The 19,728-nt window shown below is 34.0% G+C and overlaps 2 protein-coding genes and 2 non-coding genes across 5 annotated transcripts; 1 reads left to right on the top strand and 3 right to left on the bottom strand.

Annotated features, from left to right (window-relative positions):
• Window positions 1–12,930: 12,930 nt before the first annotated feature.
• Window positions 12,931–13,013, bottom strand: TRNAL-UAA. The gene has a single exon. It is a non-coding gene; the product is annotated as a tRNA-Leu (tRNA).
• Window positions 13,014–13,349: 336 nt separating this feature from the next.
• Window positions 13,350–15,224, top strand: LOC113321142 (LRR receptor-like serine/threonine-protein kinase IOS1). Of its 2 annotated transcripts, none has more exons than XM_026569032.1 (7): window positions 13,350–13,574; window positions 13,708–13,844; window positions 13,961–14,035; window positions 14,169–14,240; window positions 14,339–14,419; window positions 14,539–14,804; window positions 14,890–15,224. In XM_026569032.1, the coding sequence occupies exons 1-7, from the start codon at window positions 13,572–13,574 to the stop codon at window positions 15,057–15,059; spliced, it is 804 nt and encodes a 267-aa protein (XP_026424817.1). In that variant the 5' UTR covers window positions 13,350–13,571; the 3' UTR covers window positions 15,060–15,224. The 2 variants fall into 2 exon arrangements, with proteins under 2 accessions (XP_026424817.1, XP_026424816.1); XM_026569031.1 differs by having other exon boundaries at window positions 13,694–13,844.
• Window positions 15,225–16,310: 1,086 nt separating this feature from the next.
• LOC113322319 (uncharacterized mitochondrial protein AtMg00810-like) lies at window positions 16,311–17,731 on the bottom strand. Its single transcript, XM_026570388.1, has 2 exons — window positions 17,360–17,731; window positions 16,311–17,264 (listed from the first exon to the last, which is right to left on the bottom strand). Exons 1-2 carry the CDS (start codon window positions 17,729–17,731, stop codon window positions 16,311–16,313), a joined length of 1,326 nt encoding a protein of 441 aa, XP_026426173.1.
• Window positions 17,732–19,532: 1,801 nt separating this feature from the next.
• Window positions 19,533–19,615, bottom strand: TRNAL-UAA. The gene has a single exon. It is a non-coding gene; the product is annotated as a tRNA-Leu (tRNA).
• Window positions 19,616–19,728: the final 113 nt, after the last annotated feature.

Below are 19,728 nucleotides of genomic sequence, written 5' to 3'. Positions count from 1 at the left end.
ATATGCAGTTATCCTTCGTAAGGAGAGTTCCGGTACTCCATTACAATTTTGAATGTTTAAATATGTTAGGATAGCCCGACGGTTTATATCTTTCCAAACATGCTCAAATGCATATTTGTTACAGAACTTGGACAAATGAGACTCCCAAATGATATTTGTTCTCATGACTAGCATAAAATCATGAACTAAGAATTTTATATGAAATTTTGTTTTGTTTCCAAAGTTTTCACTAATTTTGTATCTCTGGTGTGGAGTTTCTGCATACATTCCTATTAGCAGCAAAAGGGTTGGTTGAGAATCGCTTCAGAAAATTATAATATGGCCACTCCATTTTGTTGCCTATTTAAAAGCTGCATCTGCTCCAGCTTTTTCTAGATCTTCTCTGGTTGCACAATTTGCATGTATCCCTCTAACTACTCTAATGATTCATGTATGATCACACAAAGTTAGAGCAAATCCAGCTTTTGCAGTTGAACACATCATGGCAAGAACAATGTCAATTCTCAGATCCATACTTCTACATTGACCCTGACTGTATTGGGTTGTAATTTGGAGAGCATTGTCATTGCTAGGATTATAATACAGATTTTCAATTACATTATAACCATATTTACACACTGTCATGTAACCATTAATATATTTGATGATTTTGTTTTCTGTTAAATAATTATTTTGGCTGTCCTTCTTAAACACAATATTGCACCTAGATTTCCTAATGTCCAAATAATAGTGCTACAAAGGACTGGCCAGTCTATATCATAGTCCCCTCTATGGGGATTTTCAAAACAATCATTCAACCAATTTTTAGGAACTCTCGAAGAGGGAAATTTCATAAAAGAAAGAAAATTAAGAGGGGATAGATGCATATTTTATACGGAAAATGGGTCATTTATCCAAATATTTTTAAAACATGGTTCAAATGGACGAGTAAAAATTAGTATGGGTGAAATGGACAAAATTTTTTTAGCAAGGATGAAACTGAATTCATCCTGGCTTAAACTTAAAAAATATTGAGGATGAAACTGGATGCATCCTGTGTAAATTAAAAAATAAGAAAAAGTATTTGAAAATTGGCAGGATAAAACTGTTTACATCCTGGTAAGCCTGTCAATATTTGTCCGATATCCTGTATCCGTTTCCGAGTATCCGAAATCCTATACGATTTTATCCGTTTTATCGGATATCGGATCGGATATTTTATCGGATATTTCTTCCTTAACATATCGGAAACGGATTAGACCTCATCCGAAATGTTAATATTCGGTATCCGATAGTATAGGAACTTATTTGTAATTTATTCTAATTTCGAGTCTAGTATCGGATATTGTCGGATAAATATCCCATAAGTGTCAATTATGAAAATGTTTTACAAGGGTTTTTAAGCTTTTTTGTTATAACTGGATGCTATCGGATATTTATCGGATATCCGACAGCTTAGCCTATCGGAATCGATATCTGATTTTGATATCCTATAAGATATTATCGGATATCAAATATCCGGTAGCGCTTAACATGTCGGATATCGTATTTCTAAATATCCGACGGATATTCTTCCATTGACAGGCCTACATCCTGGCTATTTTTACATTTTTGTCCATTTAAACAGTATCAAAATCTAAGTGTCCTTTTCACCCAGGAATTATTGGTTTTGGTCTTTTTAACCAGTTTTATGTATTTTATACCCACAAATTGAAAAAAATTCTATCGTGTACCACCTTAAATAAATTATTATGCGGCGTACCCACGGATACATGATGAAGAATATCTTGCATAAGTTACCCTCAAGCACAATGAACATGAATTACCCTCTGTGTTTGCCGATCTATATACAAAAACTTGAGTGGGATAGCTTAAATACCACTTACCATATAACTCTCAAACGCCAAATAACCATATATTTAATCTTCGATGCCAAGTTGGTATTCATAAAATCACAATCCAAATAATTATCCTCATATCAGCAGCTTTAGTTCCGGAATTGTAATTCCCCAAAAGTTGAACCTATTATTAAAAGAAGATATAATTGGAGAATACTTTCACAAATTGGGGATACTTAAAAAAAGAAAAAGAAAAAGAAAAAAACATTGTATAGTAGTTTAAGAACCCCTTATACATATAAATTTTGTGACGGCTGAATTACCCTTAAGTATCTCTCAAGTGTGTTAACAATCGGTTGTGGGAAGTGTTAGTCGACAATGCCGATCATTGCCAATTTCAAGGAAGGGTGTTCAATTTTCACATAATTTTGCTAATAAAAGATGCATTCGTTCGAATGGTATCGACATTGCCACTACAAGAAAAATCGCTTTTAGTGGCAATACATTGTGTCATGAAAACCATTTTCTTCGCTACAAAAAGAATTCAGAGGCACAAAAAATTTCATCACCTATAGCGAGTCAATGAAAGTGTTCTGTGACGTCCTTAAGAAATTGTCACCGAATTTTTTGATTAGTGACATAAGTCTTTTTGCCATCAAAACTATCTTTTCGTGAGAAAATAAAATTGACACTGTTCACTAATTTTGTGATGAAGAATTTTGTCACTCTAAGTATTTTTTGGTGAGGAAAACATTTTACCACTTAAACTAGTTTTAGCGGCGGAATTTTTTCGTCTCAAAATATACTTATAGTGAAGAAACAAAATCGTCACATAAAATGATTTTAGCCGCGAAATTTATTTTGTCTCTTAAAAATTTATAATTTAGCTGCGAAATAATTTTTGTCTCATAATAAGAAATGAATGGAAAAAACAAGTTGTCTCTAAAAATAACGACCAATTAGAATTGTCTTTGTATGGTGAATAACGAATATCATTGTCTTCAAAACAACTTTTCCAACCAATATCATTGTCATTTTACCGACAAAATTACCAGTCTCAAAAGTTATTACAGGCTATCACCAAATTTTCTTTAGTGATAGCCTAGACTATCCCATCATTATCAAGAGATTTATTATACATTACGCAGATATAAATAAATAAACATTGTGAACAATACTAGTTAGCTTCAAATTTATTAAAACAATATTCAAACTAAAAGCATCTGATTATCACTTCCAATAAAAAAAATGATGCCAAGTCAAAAACATTTGACAAGTGAAAATTTTATTGTTGCTCTTGCACTAGGTTTTCTGTTGTTCTATCGGAGCTAATGTCGCTTGGATCACTTCTGCGCATCAGATTTTGTTGTTCACGGATCATGCTTAGAGTGAATCTTTCATTTTCTTGTAATTTCTTGATCATCTCATTTTGTGCGCGTAGCTTGAATTCTGTCAGCATGTTTTTGTATCATACCATGAAGTGCTTCATCGTCAGAATCAGCAGTGGCTATAGTACGTCAGCATCTTCGCTTTCTCTTCAAACTTCAGCACATATTTCTGCCTTAGTGGGTGGTGTATCTCCCTTTGCAACAACTCATTGATTTTATCCTATAATTAATGTAAATAAAATTAGTACAAGCAAAGAGTGACACTAGTGATTGCATCTGTGCTAAAGGGACTAAATAAAACTTTTTCATGTATGGTAAGCAAGAGTGAAACTAATGATTACCACAACATCACATGAAGGTGCAACAGTAACGGTTGGTCTTTAAACAAGCGCGAGAGTTACTGGAACACAGACAGACGATGAGCTTAGAATTCACGAGGGTGTGGTCATTAATAAAAATAACAATCAAATTCGTTTTTCAATTAGATAATATAGAATATTGAGTTTGCACTTAATCGTGCCCATGACAACTAACAGAAATAAAACATTAGTATTGTATACTCACCTAGAAATTCCTCTAAGAACTTCTTTAACATTGGTAGAGTAGTTCCAGATGAACTCCTTCTGAAAATGGAAACCAAATCAATTTTCAATTTTAAGTTTTAATACACTAATCTACGGGGGAAAAAAACAGATAGTACAAATATGCATAACTTGACCCTGTCAATCAGGGAATCAATATCGAGGACTTGTGTTTCACTCCAAGACTTGTACCTGAGTTCTTCTATAGGAAAAACTATTACCACAAACTCGTTTGCGAGTTTGGGGGCCATTCTCGCATAGCGTCTCTTCATTTAATTCTGAAAACAAAACAACCAGCTTTCCTTTGTTAGCATTCATCCGTACATCCAGTGCAAGCCCCGTGTCAATCCCACGTTCTTTGGTGTGGATGTTGTATCTATAAAGACAAAGTGGATCATTTTTGTATGCAGGTGATGAATATCTTGTAAGTGTAAACCAAGTACAGTAGTAAAAGGCTCAAAGCACTTCACAAGATGTTGAGGCGCAAACCATCCTGCAAAAATTATTATGAGTCTTTGCTCTACATCCTAAGGGTATATGTTTCTGCAGTTCTGTAAATGCTGTGAGCATGTAAAATGGCTCCTCTACAGCCCAAGAGTTAGGTCTTTGTGGATTAAACAGAGGAACTTCTGTTGCCATGATAAAGGAATTGGCTCCCCTCCCTTCTTGCCAGAAAGGGGGGTATGAACTTATAAATCGCAGTTCTATCCAATATCTAGTTACTAGTGAATTCACATACTACATTTGGGACAGAAATATAGCAGAAGATGATAGTGATAGGTGCCAATTGACTTAAATTTATATCTTTCCGTTAAAAATAAGTGAACTAAATAGTCATGTATATCCAGTCTCCAACTGTAGATATGCATATTATGAGTATTTCAGTAGCCCAATTCTGGGATAGAAAGAAGTAAAATTCTATTGAAGCAGGGTTTACTTAGAAGATCAGTTAGCCATATCAATAATCAGTTGAATAATCTTACTCAGCTAACCGTTAAAATCTATGAAAACAACACAATACGGGAGGTAGAGAATGATACAGACCCCAGCTTTCATCTGATTGAGGTCACCATTTGTGTGTACAAGCAAGTAATTACGCAACTTTGTATGACCTGAATCAAACAACCAAATATAAAAACAATCAAATATTGAGTAAATTATACACTGTAGAATTAAACACAAACATTCAGATTATGTGAATATTGAGAGCACGGATTAACACATGCCACAACATCCTTGTGCTGGGGAGCCTTCCATAGCTTGTCAATATCCCGATCTGATTTGCAACATTCAACTATCAAATCTAGAGGTGTGGGTGTGAAACATGAAAGAAGTATCACTACTTTTTGATTCAGTGAAGCAATCATATCATATCTTATCCCATCCTATCATATCCTATATGAATTGGTGGTATCATCGGCTTTTAATGTAAACATTATATTGGCACAGAAAAATAGTGACCTTTTAAGAATGAGAAGAGTGATGACTTCTTGAGTCCAGTTGAACTCACTTCTATTATGCCCAATTTCGTGCTGCTGCAAATTAAAAACACAACAAATCGATTCAATTAACAAGAGAAAGTTAGAAAATACTGGTTTTGTACTAAAAAAAAATTATGAACATAAAATCCTAAAAACAAACAAATTGAAAAGATGAACAAATGCACAATACTTCATGTACTCTGAAAACCTAACCCTGAGGAAGAAATAGGCAGAAAAGTAAACAACGAGTATAAATCAAAACCCTAAATAGAAATCAATACAGAGTAGAAACCAAATCTAACTAAATTTGTAGTAAGCTTACAATTGATTAAGAAACATGAACACTTTAAACATATAATCAAGGTGGTAAATCATCTTTAGATGTACTGGTAGGAGTTTCCATTGGTCATTGGTGTTGCTCTATTATATCCCCTCCCACTTCTTCCACTTTGAATATTTGAGGATTACGGACTGCATTGGATCTAGATGTGTTTGATGAACTTCTTTCTCTCCTCCTTCTCTGGGAATCACCAGGGATGATTTGTGTTCGCGATTGAGTATGGCCGATTGGTAAACACGGACTTCATTTTTCTGGATGAAAGGAGATTTGGAAGAGAAAAGGGATTGCGAAGGTGGTAGAGAGTACAGATTGAGTTAGGTTTTCTTTTTCTTTTGGCCGGAGTGAGCGGAGGTATCGAGAAAGGAATGGAGAAGAAAGTGAAATGAGAGAACAAGAATTAGGCTTTTGATGAAAACTTTAGATGGCCAGATCTTAGCCTGAGATACAGTCAATACGGATTATGAAATCTTTTTAATGGTAGAAATTTGTCCTGGAGTTTTCATATGGATTAGGGAAAGTGTACGTGTGATATGCACCAGGTTCTAGTGAGAGTTCGTATTTCGACTAGTCAAAAAGGTCATGAAGTATGGTTCACGTTAATATATTTAGAGTTCTGATGTTGATTTTGACTATCCAATGATACTTTTGGCTCGCACTGGTTAATTTAGAATTCTGATATACATTTCAGCTATTCATAGATATCATGAAGCAAAATTTTGGTTCATACTAGTACATAATTATAGTTTCGGTGTAAATGTCAAGTAGTTGGAGAGGTAATGAAGGAAATTTTGGTTCACAAATTCTCAATCAAAAGAAATTTGGATATATTAGAGGAAATTTGGAAAATTATAGTGAGATCGTAGGATTATTGAACGAAATGAGAAGATACCGAGGATATTTCAAACTGAGTTTACAAGTTTTTGTCATACTGGCAACATTGGAGTAAGGAGGTATTGGAATGTAGATTCTTAGATTACAAGATAATTTTTTGGCACAGTAATACATTTATGCTTGTAGTTAATTTTGAATTTCATGAAAATTTCGAGTCATCGTAAAAAAATTGATTATGGATAATAGTATGTTGTGTACATATGCATGGTGTTTTTAAAATTGAGCCCGTTGCATCAAATTGTAAATACATATTTTAATATATTCTTCATAAATATTGAATTAAAGCGAGATCGCTCCAGGGAAGGGTCAGTGAACCATAACATATGAATTATGAACCATGGTTCACCATATCAGGTACCAATATCATAACACCGTCAAAAATACAAAAATGATACAATCCATCAGTGATAATAACTGAGATGGACCTTAAAACGATTAGTTTTAGTAATTATATTTATGAAAAATTACTTCGAGTAATAAATTGATTTTCGCTAATTTATAAGTTATTTTTAAATATTATGTTTTAGGTGATAAAATATATTGTTACCAAAAAATTATTCTTCAACAGCCATGTTTTTTTGACACCATAAAGAATTCTTTGTGACGATAATTTAATAATCACTGACATCAAGAACTGCGGTAAATTTATAGTGTCCCTGAAAATGACTACAACCAAAAAATTTAGTTCGTCACAGGTGTTCTTTCTTGTGACGATTAAAAATAGCTACTATATAAATATTTGCAACAAAAAATGTTGATGGCCACTAAAATTAAATATAGCGTAAAACTTTTAATTTTGTTACTGTAAAATTAGTTAGTGGCGAATTAATTTTGTCACTACAACTTTTTTTATTGTAACGAACATTATAGATCATCACCGAAACGATTCTATGTCAACTTTTTAGCATCGTCACAATAGAATTAAATGGTGACGAAAATATATTATTACAAAAAACTTATCAGTGACTAAACTTTATTTTGTCTCTAAATGTAGTCACTAAAAACTATTGAGTGACGAAACCTGAGTCCCGTTGCAAAAAAGCTAACAACAGTGACAACCAATTTTTTTTGCCACAATAAGTAGGCTTTAACAATGAAAATATTCTTTGCTGAAAAACTGTTGTCACCAAAGCCTCATTTTCTTGTAGAATTGGTAACTAACAGTCGGTATTGAAAATCGACTACCCCGACTCCTAACACACAAAGGTATTCATATAACTTAATTTCAGTCGGTATTGAATTTAATTTACATAAGATGCCGGATAAAAAAGTCGACTTTGGTTTCATCAACAAAACATTACCGATTATAACAGTTGGTATTGCGTTCAAACTAATATTAGTGCCGATTGTTATCAGTGTGTACCATAAAAAGAATATAAAAGCAAACCCAATACATAAAATGACCAGTCGGTCTTTGCGATACAAAACTTTCCTTCTCGGATCCCAAGCTTAATTGTTTGAGGTATCTGGACCTCTTAATTGTGAATTTGATTCGTCACATGATGTATCATTGTATCATTCCCACAATTTATAAATATTGACACTGTTTCGATGCATAAATGCTACTAGGTTTCTTGCACCACACCATATCCTGGATTTTGCAACATTTCAGTTTCGGGGGTGTGCAACGATATAGACGTTGCAGCATGGTGCAACGTCTGTATCCGTTGCACCTTTTTTACACGTTGCGCAAAATAAATAGCATTGATTTATAAAATGAAATTATTGGAGCAACGTATTTGGAATTATTAAAATGTTGTATACGCATGGTATTTCCGTAATATAATGCATTTTTCATGGGCTTTAGGATAATCTGTTTTTTTCTTTAGTTTACATATTTTTTCTTTTTATTTATAAATCATTTAGAAAATCGTTTTTCTCTCTCTATTTCTTTCTTCAGCTCTCAAAACCTTCGATGTGTCAAAACCCTCAGTGAAGCAGCTTCAACTCTCAAAACCCCAACTCGTGATCAAAACCCCAACTCGTAAGCAAAACCCAGAGATTTGTTTAGTTGAAAATCTAGAAAACCAAATCATAACCCATAAAACCAGATCTAAAATCTCAGAAAATTCTTAAACCTAGAAAATCAATTTTTTCTGAAATCGAAAATCAAGACATCAGAGAGTTGATTGCGTTGTTGATTATCATCAGGTATAAATCATTATCTACTACCATCGTTTTTATTTTGATTTTGTTGATTATCTTTTGATCTATTATTTGACCTAACTTTGTGAGGTTGGGCTGTATTTTGGTTTCAGTTTAACGTGTAAGTTTTGGTGATTTTATTTTTTATTACGTAATTTTAAAGTAAGGATTTGATTTTAGCTTCCGGGTAACATTTTGATATACACCTAAAGAAAAAAAATCTAAAATATAGGTTCAAAGTTATTATCAGTTTTCGAGATTGACCGTAATGCATGTGTGTGTTTTTATGCTGTTACTTTCTGATTTGTCTTGTTATAGCTTAGTTGGACTTTAACCGATAATATAGATTGATTGGAGATTTTTTAGTTGTCAGGTTAGCCTTGTTAGAGTTATGTCCCATCTGAACTTGTAGTCATCAATTAGAGATTTTAGTTTTGGTTTGACTGGATGATATTGGTAAATATGTTGTGCAAGGAAGGCATGGGATAGTTGGTTAGAGTTTTTAAATGTAATATGTGTATGGCATATTCGATCAGTGAAATTGGAAAACTGTGCAAAATAGGAGTTCTATACTTGTGTAAGCTTTGTAGTAAAATTGTTAGTTATGTTATTTTGTATTGGTAAGGGGATGTCTTATTGACCAGCATACATGTTTAGTTTTAAGTAAGTCTTTTTTCTTTGGAAGCATCAATTCCATCCGTTTTTATCTTCCGCTCTGAAGCGCTAAAATGTAATGATTATTCTTCCTTTCTGCAGGTTTATGCCCTAAAGTTTTAAAACTACTCAATCAAGAAGAACTTTGTTCTGCCTTCGTTAGTGCACTGTGTAGTAGAGCTTCTCTTTTACCACGTGGATGCAAGTACCTGCGTACTTTCTTATGCCATATTCAATACCACATCTGTGGCAGGAACGATTTCTTATAAAGCTATATGATGGCGGTTACAAGAAGCATTTTCACCTGTAAAATAAGTTCTAAACTTTTGGATACATATTGTTGTGCCCCTTTTGTTGTATTTTCTGAGTAGATATAGAACACAAAGTTCAACTACATGGCGTGGAGGGGGTTTTCTATGTTTTCTTTATGCTCCTCTCAGTGGCCGAGTCTTCAAGTCGGTCAGGGAAAGTTTGGTCGGTCATCCTTGGAGGTGAATTGATCTATAGCTGGCCAGTTCTCACTGCTGGAGTATCTGTTCTTGTTTCTCTTTCTCTATCTTTGTTTCTTATCTTCGTGCATATAGCTGATTATAATCAGCCCGAGGTTTGTTGCGCCATAACTAATTGATGTGGTCAGCTTTTGGATATCTTTTGTTACTTTTGATTCAGTTTCTTATTTGCTTATTTAGTTTTTCTTGACCTTAGACTAATGGTTTAATCATCATCTTACTTCAGGAACAGAAATTTCTGATCGAAATCATCCCATGCTGCCTGTTTATGCATTATAATTTCAGTATGTGATCTCACAACCTTTTATTTGAGAATCTCCTTTTAATTTTTTATTCCATTGAAGGTGTGGGCGTATTTACTGCATTTGTTTGTTGTGTAAAGCCATTGTTCTGTCGTCAAGTTGAGATGGGCACTTGTTTGCAACTTCAGTTGTTGTTGTTAGAGTGCTAAGCTTAATAATGTATATTGGAATAACTAGAGATAGCACTTCACAACCCACGTGTATCTTAGCATCAAGTTGATTGGAAGTTGTAACTCTAAATTGGCTTCAGATAAGAGTATCGATCTAGTTTCTGTATCTCTAAGTCCATGATAAGAATACTACAATAGTATGAAACATGTCTCCATCATATATGCGGATAAGATAATATAAAAGTGTTATCCCATGTCAGTAGACTCGATCTGTACTTGTGCCTAGAAATCTTAATTTACTCTCACCTTATTCTCTTTGTAAACAGTTCTTGCCGTTATTAGACCCTAAATCATAAGTACTTCATAACCTATTATACTGTACTTCTATATGTAACCCCCAGTTAACGTTCTTTAATGTATATACTTCATAACTTGTTATTCCCTTATCTCTACTATCGGCTTTTTAAATGGTGTATTTTTTCATCACTAGATATCCGAAACTGGATCAGAAACAATGAACATCATCCCCCTGAGTCTTTGACAATGTCAAGTCCTTTTATTCCTAACCCTTTTAGAGCTGATATCACCTTTATTTATTTATGTCAAATTTGTTGTAATTTCTAATAATTACTTACAACTTTTCCTTTTCTTTATTTCGGCAGTGCCCACCGCCAAAGGTCAAGCACTTGCTGACGAGTGCGGTATCAAACTCTTTGAGACTGTAATCAAAAATCTCCCTGGTGTCTACGAATCTAAATGTGGAGCAAGTTCTCTTTTCCTCATAAGGTGATTCTTTTGATCTATAACATTCTAAATTCCTTCATTTGGTTCCTTTCATGGTTCTACGCTATCAACCTGATGCTTCCTATCATGCTGAGATGGCCTAAGAATTAGAATTGGTGTTACTTCCGTAACTGTAATTCTATTAATATCCATACAGCTTAGAAGGTCACTTTCCAAAGATGGAACTATGTTTTCCAGGTGTTCATGTAAGATTGTATACACTGAAGACAAGGATAACTCGAATATATCCTTAACGATTTTTGAAACAGAAACCTAGGTGCTATGAATTCTATAAGTTTTGTTGCTTATTGGAAAGATTGTATATGGTATTTAACCTTTTTAAGTTTTGTAAAATACAATTTCACAACCAATTATATGCATCGACCAATCAAAAACTTTGAACTACCAGGGGTTGAATCATGAGGGCATTGGTAACGCTGGTGTCAAAAAGATTGTTCAGTATAGAGCTTATTAACCACTGAAGCTGACTGATTTATATTAACTGATGTTTGATCTTTCAAATTCAGAAAATAGCGTTCTTGAGCTAATTTATGAGAAATTTAGTGGTATTCTGTAGATTGTTGTTTCTTTTTTAAATCACCCCAATTAATTCTATGGGTTTTGTATCTACACTTCTAGAGTTTGAAAACCTAATTTATGAGAAAATTATGTTCTTGATGGTGATGTAAAAATGATAAATCAAATATTCTTGATGGTGAATATTCAGGTGCAGAAATCTGCCAGAATTATTGTCGGAATTTTTTTTGGGTACCTGTAAATAGTTTTGCAACGTATATAAATGTTTCTAAAATTAATATAATACCTTGCCTAAATTAATGTAGCCGTTGCACAAATTTAAGAATTTGTTGCTCAAATTGAAAAATAAAACGTTGTTAAACAGGTTTACCGACATTTATATACGTTGAACAAATTAATTTGTGCAACGGTTTTTGCGTTGCACAGAAATTTGCTACGCCATATTCCCAACGGATATATGCGTTGGTTAAATTCCCAACGGATATATGTGTTGGTGGGGTTAGGCATTTGAAAATTTTGAGGCATGTGGATGTCACAAGTTCAGATATTAAAGTTGAACCCGTGATTTTATTTTTAACCTCACTAAGATTAAAGTAGTGATTAGGGTCTTTGATACGGTTAAGGCGTCTTGATTTGGCTGCTCCTGAAACCAAAGTATTCCCCGAATCATACAAAAACTTAATATTGGTATTGAAATTGATTTAGGTTTTGAGGGGATACTAAATAAAAAATAACCTCTTTAACTAAAATTCAGGACCATACAATAGTGAGTATCCCCTACTTTTTATTAAGAGTATTCTCGAATTCTTCCTTATATTAAAACCCCATAACATACTTGATCTGGATTTCCCAAATAACTTCCGTCGGATTCAGTTTTATACCTACCATGTTTTTGCAATTGTAACTCCTAGAAACTTTCAGATCAACCTTTTGATTTCAAGCAATGAATCCTGATTTTGGATCACAACTACTATTATTTATCCGTTTGTTTGTTTAACTCGATTTTTTTTTTCATTTTCTAATTTTTCAACTTTAAGGTTAACAAATGTTGGGTTTTAATTTTAAGCAATTAATCCTAAAAAAAATTTGATCTAAGATATTTGACTTCAATCAAAAATAAAACGATGAAAAAAGGTTTCAATCGGTAAATAAAAAAGGTGAAGAAGAATGTTATGATTATAAAAATAAAGGATACAAATTTATATTTACTATAAAGGTAAAAAACAACATAGGCAATTTCCATTTTTTAAGACATACCGTAGCCATCTTCACTGGATGTGTATAAAAAAGTTGCCCTTAATTTTCATTAGATCGCCCCTAAAATGCCATGTAAAAAAGGTATAACGTGAGACGAATGAAAATGAATTTGATGGATCAAAAAGAAAAAAGAAATGCTGGCTATGGGGTTCGGACCCATGCGCAATTATGTGCAGAAGATCTTAAGTCTTCACCCTTAACCACTCGGGCAAACCAGCTGATACATTTGGTCCAAAATTATAGCAACTCCTCGAGTTGAACAAAAACAATGAAAATATAACAGTTGAGATCGAATATAGATAACAACCCGTTCGGTTGTCAACGCTTTGTGAATTTAAACAGGTCGATTACTTCTCCACCTCCCCATATGGAATTGAGAACATAATCACATGGAATTATAGTTTTTGAAGTTCTAAACGCACGCAACTTGGACTCTTGGACATACTAATTTAAGGAATATTCTCCAATCAAGTTGATAATAATCAAAAGATAAATAGAAACTTAAAACTTAAATTAGTTTGGTCAAAATGACTTAACCAGATTATGAAGCTAGATTAAGGCTATAAACATGTGAAGTGGATAAATGATCAAGTGCTATTGTCATTTCTTTCTTTGTTCGTTACATACTCTCAGCTATAACTTGATTGGCAGCATCATGAAGATGAATTTTGTTCATTTCATATCAGTGTTGTCTTTTTCATCTCTATTGTTTCTGGCGGTATCAGCATTAACAGACGAGACAAATTCAACAGTAACAGGCCACACAAATTCAAAAGATGGTATAGCTTTTCTAGTCTCATGTGTTACTCTCTTTTTCACCATCTTAGGTGAATTAGTCCACATTGTCTTTTAATTTGTTTCCTGTCCTCTTTAAATTGTTGAAATGATTATTTTTCAGTGAAGGGGATACAGGTTCTACTAGATGCTTATCCTATGCTTGAGTATTTAGCAACGGATGATGAAAATGAATCTGATGATCCATGTCTTCCCATTACAAAGTATTCATGGACTAACTGTACCTCCGATGTCACTCCTCGAATAACAGCATTGTATGGCAAAATCTTCACTTGTACCCGTTTTTTTGTCATTTCTTGTTTGTCTAGTGAATTTGTATAAGCCCAGTCACGATAAATATTTTTGATCTTTAATGTGAACTCATTGACAGAAATCTTGGATTTTCTGGAGCAATGTCTAATGCAGATCTCCCAGATTTTAGTGTCATGGATGCACTTGAAATCATGTGAGAAATTAATATTTATATATTTAATTAATCATTAATCTCTTTTGCTTTTGAAATAGTTGTGATTTTTATAGTACTCCATTAGATAGTTGTAATTAATCTCTTTTTTGTAATGGTTAACAATTTTTTGCAGAGACTTGAGCGATAACTTTTTGGGCCATGAATTTCCAGATTTTCTTGCGGACTTCCCTAAACTGAAAGTGCTGTAAGTTTTACCATATAAATCAATTGTTTAACTGCAGAAAGTGCCGTATTTTAAGTATTTATGCATGAATCAACTTTTTTCTTTGTATTTCCTTGTAGGAATTTGGCGAATAACTATCTCACTGGAACAGTGCCTACTTCATTAAGGAAAAAATCGAACGAAAAAAAGTTGAAGTTGACGTAAGTGAAAATCGGCATCAAAAAGTATTCACGTCATTGAAAATTGATATTGTTAATTATTCACGTTAAATATATATCTTTGAAATAATTTCTGATGAAAAAATATAAATCTGATTTAGGTTGACAGGAGAGTCAATGACTGAGTTGTGTTATTCCGATCAAGACGTATGCCCAACCGCAGCTGGGAGGAAACCTTCACCAGGAACGGATGAGGAAACAGAAACTTCATCAGGAACTGATGAGGAAACATCACCAATGAGAAGTGGAAAAAAGAAAACGACACCAATTGTGCTCGGAATTTTAATTCCAATTTTTCTGATTTTCTGGGCTGTTGTTGGATTTCTTGCTATCAGACATCAAAAGAGAAAGGCTGCTGCAATGGCAGGTTAAATTTTTTTACAGCTTTTATCAAATTTTCTTTTTCTAAGGTGGCTAAATTTCGGTCTAATATGTATGATTTGTGTTTATAGGGCAAATATATGGGAACTCAGGGCCTGCAATACCCATGTATGGAAATACTATGAGCCCTAGTCCACTGCTACCTGGAGTGAACTATAAAGACTTTGGGATTGCCGCGAAAAATGTTATACCCGATGATCAGGGAGTAAAAAATGACCAACAAATGCACCAGACTGTTTAAGCTAATTGAATGAGAACTTAAATTGGTGCCAACTTGTTGTTTTGAATATATCTCGTCATTGTTGAATATTCAATTCTTAAGTTTTGGTGAAATTTATTTTGTATCAGTGCCACCCGGAAATTTGTCAACAATATTTGTACCTTTTGTTCTTAATAACAATGCCAACTTAACAGATAAGATCGAATACGAATAATCATCCATTCCGTCGTTAATGCGTTGTGGATTTAAACTGGTCAATGATTGCTCGACATAAGGAATTGAGATCAGAAATATTATATACTATGTACAATCTTAATCGACCCAACTCAGGAATTCATCAATAAATGTTTAAATATTGAAACAACCAGATCATGCAAACGTATGTCGGTACTTGACTTAATTTGAGCCAAGAGATTACCTTCAGGTACATGTGAATTTCAAACCATGGACATTCACCAGCACATAAATACTCATTTAACAACAGGGACATTCACCGGCCAATTTTAAATAATTCTCCAGTTAAGACTAATTCAAAGCTAATCTTAAATTTAGTAGGGCCAAAAATTTAAGCAGAATGAAGCTTAATCAAGGTTATAAATATATCACTTCATACTGATCAAGTACTGGTCATATCTTTTTTTGTTCATATCGTATGTATTCTCCCTGGCTGTTTTACATCTCTAATGATCAAGTAATTATCTCTTCCGGTTGTGCACGCCTGGGAACGGCTTGTGTGCCTTTTTTATATGGATACCTTTTCCAATCAAACAAAATTATGAAGACTACTAATGTGAATTTTGTTCGTTTATTATCAGTATCTGCACATATTGATAAAAGAAATCCAACACGAACAGGAAAAAAGAATTCAACTGATGGTATAGCTTGATTTCTAGTCTCTTTGAAAGAACTTTAGTTTCTTATTGATAAAAGAGATAACCTTCACAAGGTTATTACAAAGCCTTTAATACTAATCATACAGTCATTAATCTGTAAGAATAGTCAAGTCAATAGTTGTCAATAGTTGACCTCACACACTCCTTACACATAAACACAAATACTTGTGACACACAAACAATTCACACAAGTATGATATCTAATACAACCCCTTCAATCTTATACTGGCAGCCAAAGTAACAAATTGAAACACAAAGTAACATCTACTGAAAAGGAAAACTATTCTTCAACTGGAGAAAGACGAACTGAAGAATTTGATGATGAGGCAATAGAAGAAACATCTAACAGCTGACTAAGTAATCTGAAGAATGTTGGATATCATAAACCCTTAATGAATAAGTATGCAATTTGATTTTCAGAAGTAATATGATGCAACTCCAAGAAGCCTTCATCCACCAACTCCCTTACTGTATGATATTGAATCTCTATATGTTTTGTCCTGGCTTGAAAAACAGGATTAGTAGCCAAAGCACTAATATTTTCACAGAGAAGTAAAGCTGGAGAATCAAGTTTAACATGTAGATCAGCAAGAATATATGAAATCCATTTTAATTCAGCAGAAGCAACAGATAAACACTTATATTCAGCTTCTGCAGATGACTTTGATATTGTGGGCTGCTTCTTAGAAGACCATGACACAAGATTAGGACCCAAAAACACAGCAAAACCTGAGGTGGATCTTCTAGTATCTGGACAACCATCCCAGTCAGAGTCTGTAAAAGCCTTCAAAGCACACAGACTACCTTTAGTTAAAGTAATTCCCAGACCTATAGTGCCTTTCAAATACCTCAGAATTCTTTTGACTAGCTGAAGATGTAAATCTGATGGAAAATGCATAAATTGTGACACATAATTAACAACAAAACATATGTCAGGCCTTTTCATAGTTAGATATTGTAATCCACCCACTATTGCTCTATAGTCAGTTACATTATCAAGTTTAACTCCATCATGAATAGACAACCTTGCTCCCTTAACAACTGGAGTATCACAGGGCTTAGAATCCAACAACTTTGCCTTGTCTAATAACTCTAAAGTATACTTATTTTGAGTGAGAGTTATTGAGGTAGGATTTCTAACAGCTTCTAACCCAAGAAAATATCCTAACTCTTCCAATTCTTTCATAGCAAACTCTTTCCTTAAAGAGATAATCAGATCATTCATCAAAATGGAAGAGCTTCCTGTGAGTAAAATATCATCCACATATAAAAGTAACACCAACATACCATCTTTAGAAGTACACACAAACATAGAATTATCTGAGACTGATTTCTTGAAACCATAAGAAATTAAGAATGTGCTAAACTATGAAACCAAGCTCTTGGTGCTTGCCTTAACCCATACAAACTCCTTTCCAATTTACACACATAATTTGAAGGATAATATGGATTTATAAACCCCTGAGGCTGTGACATGTAAATATCTTTATCTAAGAATCCATGAAGGAAAGCATTACTAACATCTAATTGTCTAATCTGCCAATTGTATGTAATTGCCATGCATAACACAACTCTAACAGTGGTACATTTAACAACAGGGCTAAAGGTTTCATTAAAATATATTCCATCTTGTTGATCATAACCCTTTGCAACTAATCTAGACTTCAGTCTGTCGATAGTACCATCAACTTTCTGTTTGACCTTATAGACCCATTTAGAACCTAAAACGTTCATGTGTGGCTCAGGTGCCACATAATCCCATGTGTCGTTATCTCTCAAAGCAGTATACTCATCTTTCATGGATACTTAACGTGTTACTCTTGTTAACTATTTCAGGTGAATGAGTACATCTCTTAATTTGATTCCTATTCTAAAACTTTTTGAATGATGATCTACCAGTGCTGGCGATACAGTTGTTAGTAGGTGCTTTTGCTTTTTTTCTCCGGGCAGTGTCACTCGGTGATCCATGTCTTCCTGTGCCGTATTCATGGGTTAAGTGTAACACCGATGATACCCCTCGAATAACAGAAATGTACGACAAAATCTTTTCTATGCCCCTCGCCGTCGGATATAGTCTTTCTTATATATTGACCTAGTCAACGTGGAAATGATCTTAAATTTGAACTATTTTACAGAAATCTAGCTAGTAAGTCGTCTGGATCAGTGCTGCCTGACTTTAGTGCCATGGATGCACTTGAAAAAATGTGAGGAACTAATTCTTCTGAATTTTTTTCAGTAAAAAACACAAACGAGAAAATTAATCTTTTTGATTGATTTTTTTTTATTTTCTTGTGATGACTGATAAATTTTGGCAGAGACTTGAGCAACATTTTGCTCTACGGGGTGGAATTTCCAGATTTTCTTGCCAACTTTCCCTAACTGAAAGCGTTGTAAGTTTAAGCGCTAACGGCTTGACTTCTTTTATCGGTTGACTCATGGTCCAACCATCCAAACTCAGTAACGGACTATTGAGCAGCGTAATTGATTTTCTTGATATTTACCTTGTAGGAATTTGGAACGTGTTCCTTGGACTGGAACAGTACCTACTTCATTAAAGAAAAGGTCGGACAATAAAACTCTAAAATTGACGTAAGTGAATTTCCAAATGGAGGAGTCTCCATTTGAGATACTCTGATAACAGTCATTGAGTTGAGTTCATGTAAAGTCATTGAATTTGATTTGTATTTTTTATTATTATTTTAGGCTATCGCCAAAGTTGACAAAAATGTGTTATTCTGATGAAGACGTATGCCCTCCGGGAACAGAGATCGAGGCAGGAATAGGAACAGATGGGGAACGTTAACCACTAGTTTTGATGGGACGCCATCGAGAAGGAGTCGTCGTAAAAAGAAAGGGACGGTGCCAATTTTGGTCGTAATTATAATTTTTGTGATTTTCTTGGGTATCGTTCTATTTCGCATTGCCAACCGTCGAAACAGAAAGGCTGCAGCAGCAGCAGGAGGTTTATAAACACTCATAACTTTAGTCTTATGTAATGTTAGTTAAACCCAAGTGGTAATTCGATTTAGGTCTAATATGCTTGATTTATGTGCGCAGGACAAATGAATGAGACCCCGGGGCTGGGAGTGCCCACGAACACAAATACCATGAGTCCGAGTCCATTACTTCCTGAAGTGAACTACCAAGACCCTCGGACTGCGGCGCCAACCATTATGCCTGATGATCACCTGGGAATAAAGATTGACCAGAAAACGCGCCTGGCAGTTCCAGCTTAAATTGAAGTCAACAAGTTGTTCTGAATCTTTTATTTATAATTATTGAATATTTTTAAGGATCGGATTGAGTGCTTATATATTTGTGAAGCTTATTAGTGAGGATAATAGTTAGTAACATCTGAATGTAAAGTTGTGCATTCGCTGAAATTAATGTACTATTTTACTATGGAGACAAAAGGATGGTAAGAATTTTTCGAGCGGCAACAAGAATTAATCATGTTCATAGTTTCACATTCGAACCAACTAATCCTCCTATAATGAATTCATGTGATGAAAAAATCAGGAGTCAGGACAATAAAATGCAAAGCATGGACAAAATAAACGAATTAAATTAATGTGATGGAAAAACTCAGGACAATATAAAATGCTGGCTATGGGGTTCGAACCCATGCGCACTTATGTGCAGAAGATCTTAAGTCTTCCCCCTTAACCACTCGGGCAAACCAGCAGATGTTGTGACAATTTGATTTATCTATTATGGATTACTCCGAATGAGAAAACTTCCATGTGTTAATTTTTTGTTACCTCATTCAGTATATTACGTGCGTGAGATTGTAAACT

This window comes from Papaver somniferum, chromosome 11, assembly GCF_003573695.1.
Source record: "Papaver somniferum cultivar HN1 chromosome 11, ASM357369v1, whole genome shotgun sequence".
Taxonomy (NCBI): Eukaryota; Viridiplantae; Streptophyta; class Magnoliopsida; order Ranunculales; family Papaveraceae; genus Papaver; species Papaver somniferum.
This window is presented reverse-complemented; position numbering and strand designations above follow the sequence as displayed.